Genomic DNA, 2675 nt, shown 5'->3' with positions numbered 1-2675 from the left:
AATGCACAGTACAGTTAACATAGACAACAATATTGTACTACAATCCTCCAACTTGCTGAAAGACTAAAACTGAATTATCCCATCCAGTAAAAAGAAAGAACAAGTATGTCATGTGATAGAGGTGCTAAATATCACTACAATGGAAATCATATTATAGTGTATAAATGTATTGAATTAATGCTTTCTACACCTTAAAGTTATTCAAGGTTATATGTAAATATATTCAATAAAAATAAATTACATGAATAATAAAAGTTTTGTTTCTCCTTTTAAAAGAAAAAAGAAAAACCACTGGGAGTTCTAACTTTGGGAAGCATTAGTTTATTTCAAAATCAGTTGGGTCTAAAAAGAGTCTTCAGAGAGGCTTAGCAAAGGGATTCCTACTGAGAAGTCTCCTGAGGGCACCCTTCAGATCTCGGTTCCGCAGGCTGTAGATGAAGGGGTTCAGCATGGGGGTGACCATGGTGTACATCACTGAGGCAGCCATGTCCTTCTGAGTGGTGTGTGTGGACGCAGGGTTGAAGTAGACTCCAATGATAGTCCCATAGAACAGAGAGACAACACAAAGGTGAGAGCCACAGGTGGAGAATGCTTTCCACCTGCCCTGGGCAGAGGGCAACTTCCACACAGCCACAGCAATAGGTGTGTAAGAGGCCATGATGTACACAAAAGGGATCAGAACCACTGGGCCTCCAAGGACCAACACCAGCATCTCATTGACTTGAGTATCTGAACAAGTGAGCTTGATCAAGGCATTAATGTCACAGAAGAAGTGTGGGATCCTATTGGTGCAAAAGGACAAGCGGGTCATCAGGATAGTGTGGACCATGGAGACGAGGTTGGCTGAGATCCAGGGTATCAGCACCAGCGAGGCACACCGAAGGATGCTCATGATTGTCATGTAGTGCAGTGGGCAGCAGACGGCCAGGTAGCGGTCATAAGCCATGGCTGAGAGAAGGATGCTGTCAGCTGCCCCAAAGGCGATGAAGAAATACATCTGAGCCAGGCAAGCTGAGAAGGAGATGGTGATGTTCCCGCACAGGTGGTTTACCAGCATCTTGGGGATGGTGGTGGATGTAAAGCAGATGTCGAGAAGAGACAAGTTGCTGAGCAAGAAGTACATGGGGCTGTGGAGGTGAGGGTCCCTGACGATGGCTAGGATGGTGAGCAGATTTCCCGTGCACCCAATTAGATACAGGCTGAAGGATAAACCAAAGAGCATCTGCCTGTGCAGTGGTTGCTCAGAGAGGCCGAGAAGGATGAATTCAGAGACTTGGGTGTGATTGCCCATGGCCAGGCAGTTCTAAGGGTAGAAAAAGGGGTGTCAACAGTGGGTGGATTCCTGAGGTCAAAACAAGTCACTTCCTTGAAGATGCATCTCACTTAACCATGCTGAGCCTCAGTTTCCTCATCTGTACATGGGGTTAATACTTCTAAGATTTGATTTTTTTAAATAAAAATAAATAATATAAAGTGATTAAAGACAAGAACTCTGATGGCAGACAGCCTGAGTTTAAATCCAGCTCTGCCACTTATTAATTAGCTGTGTGATTTGGCCAAGATACTTAACCTTCTGTGCCTTAGTTTACTCATCTATTAATTAAAAATAATAATAGTACCTGCTCCATAGAGTTGTTGTGAAGATGTGATGGATTAATATGTAAAAGGCTGAACCTTATGTATATTTCTGAGAGATTAAATCTCTTAGCAGTTGAGAACAAGGGCTGGTCAGACAGACCCTGTTTGAATGATATCTCTGACCTTTATTAGCTGTGTGAGCCACTGACCGAAACTCCCAAAGCCTCAGTTTCCTGGTACAATTAATTAGACAATAGTTTGGAGCTCTATAAAAGGAAATTTTAAAAAAGCACTGCTCTTATAATGGCAGGTATCTTTTACATCAGTCCCCTCGTGGGGCGGTGGCAGCATGTACAGATTAATTAAATACTGAGATTGACAGTCTTAATATGTCCACAAATTCTGGCCCTATGTCCTAGCTGAGGCTTGTGTTATCCTGAGCCTGGCCTCCGCTGGGCAGCCCACTGCCTCATATCCATCAATTTAGGCTAAATCATGGTGCAGTAATGTACAAGCCCAAATCTTGGTGGCTGGCAGCTATGAAAGCTTGTTTCTCACTTAAGCTACATGTCCATCACAGGTTTGCTATGGCTGGGCTGCATAATGACAACACTCCAGGACTCAGGCAGTTCCATAAATCTTTGTCTGCGATATTGCCAGTTATTGCAGCAGCAGGAAAGGTGAATTGTATGTCGGCTCCTAAGGGTTGCCTCTTCCTCACTCACAATTCATCAGCCAAACCTGGTATCGAGGGGCTTGGACAGGTAGAAATCTCTCCCTGCAGTAAATATCTGTGGAAAATAATAGACTCTCCAAAGTTTCCACTCACTTTTCTCTTCTACTTAAGGCTGAGGAGAAAGAGTGCATGCGTTTCTCTGTGAGACAACCTGCCTGTTTTTGTATCTCTGGACCCCCAAGCTCAGAACTCAGGAATGCTGTTTATCCTACAGTCCACTCATGGTATGCCACCATTTGCTCAGGGTACACCTGAGGTGTGAAATATTAGACGGCAGGTGTCTTGAAGAACCTTTCATTCAGTGGCTCTGAAATTCTGGCTCTAGCACCCACCCTCTCCAGTCTTCTACTTGACTATCTTG

The 2675-nt window shown here is 44.0% G+C and overlaps 1 protein-coding gene across 1 annotated transcript; it reads right to left on the bottom strand.

Annotated features, from left to right (window-relative positions):
* Positions 1–355: 355 nt before the first annotated feature.
* LOC140688353 (olfactory receptor 1M1-like) lies at positions 356–1291 on the bottom strand. The gene has a single exon (XM_072946983.1). The coding sequence runs from the start codon at positions 1289–1291 to the stop codon at positions 356–358; it is 936 nt and encodes a 311-aa protein (XP_072803084.1).
* Between the last annotated feature and the right edge of the window lie 1384 nt (positions 1292–2675).

This window comes from Vicugna pacos, chromosome 22 (assembly GCF_048564905.1).
Source record: "Vicugna pacos chromosome 22, VicPac4, whole genome shotgun sequence".
NCBI classification, from domain to species: Eukaryota; Metazoa; Chordata; class Mammalia; order Artiodactyla; family Camelidae; genus Vicugna; species Vicugna pacos.
Note: the sequence above shows the minus strand (reverse complement) of the source record. Positions and strands in the feature narration are given on the sequence as shown.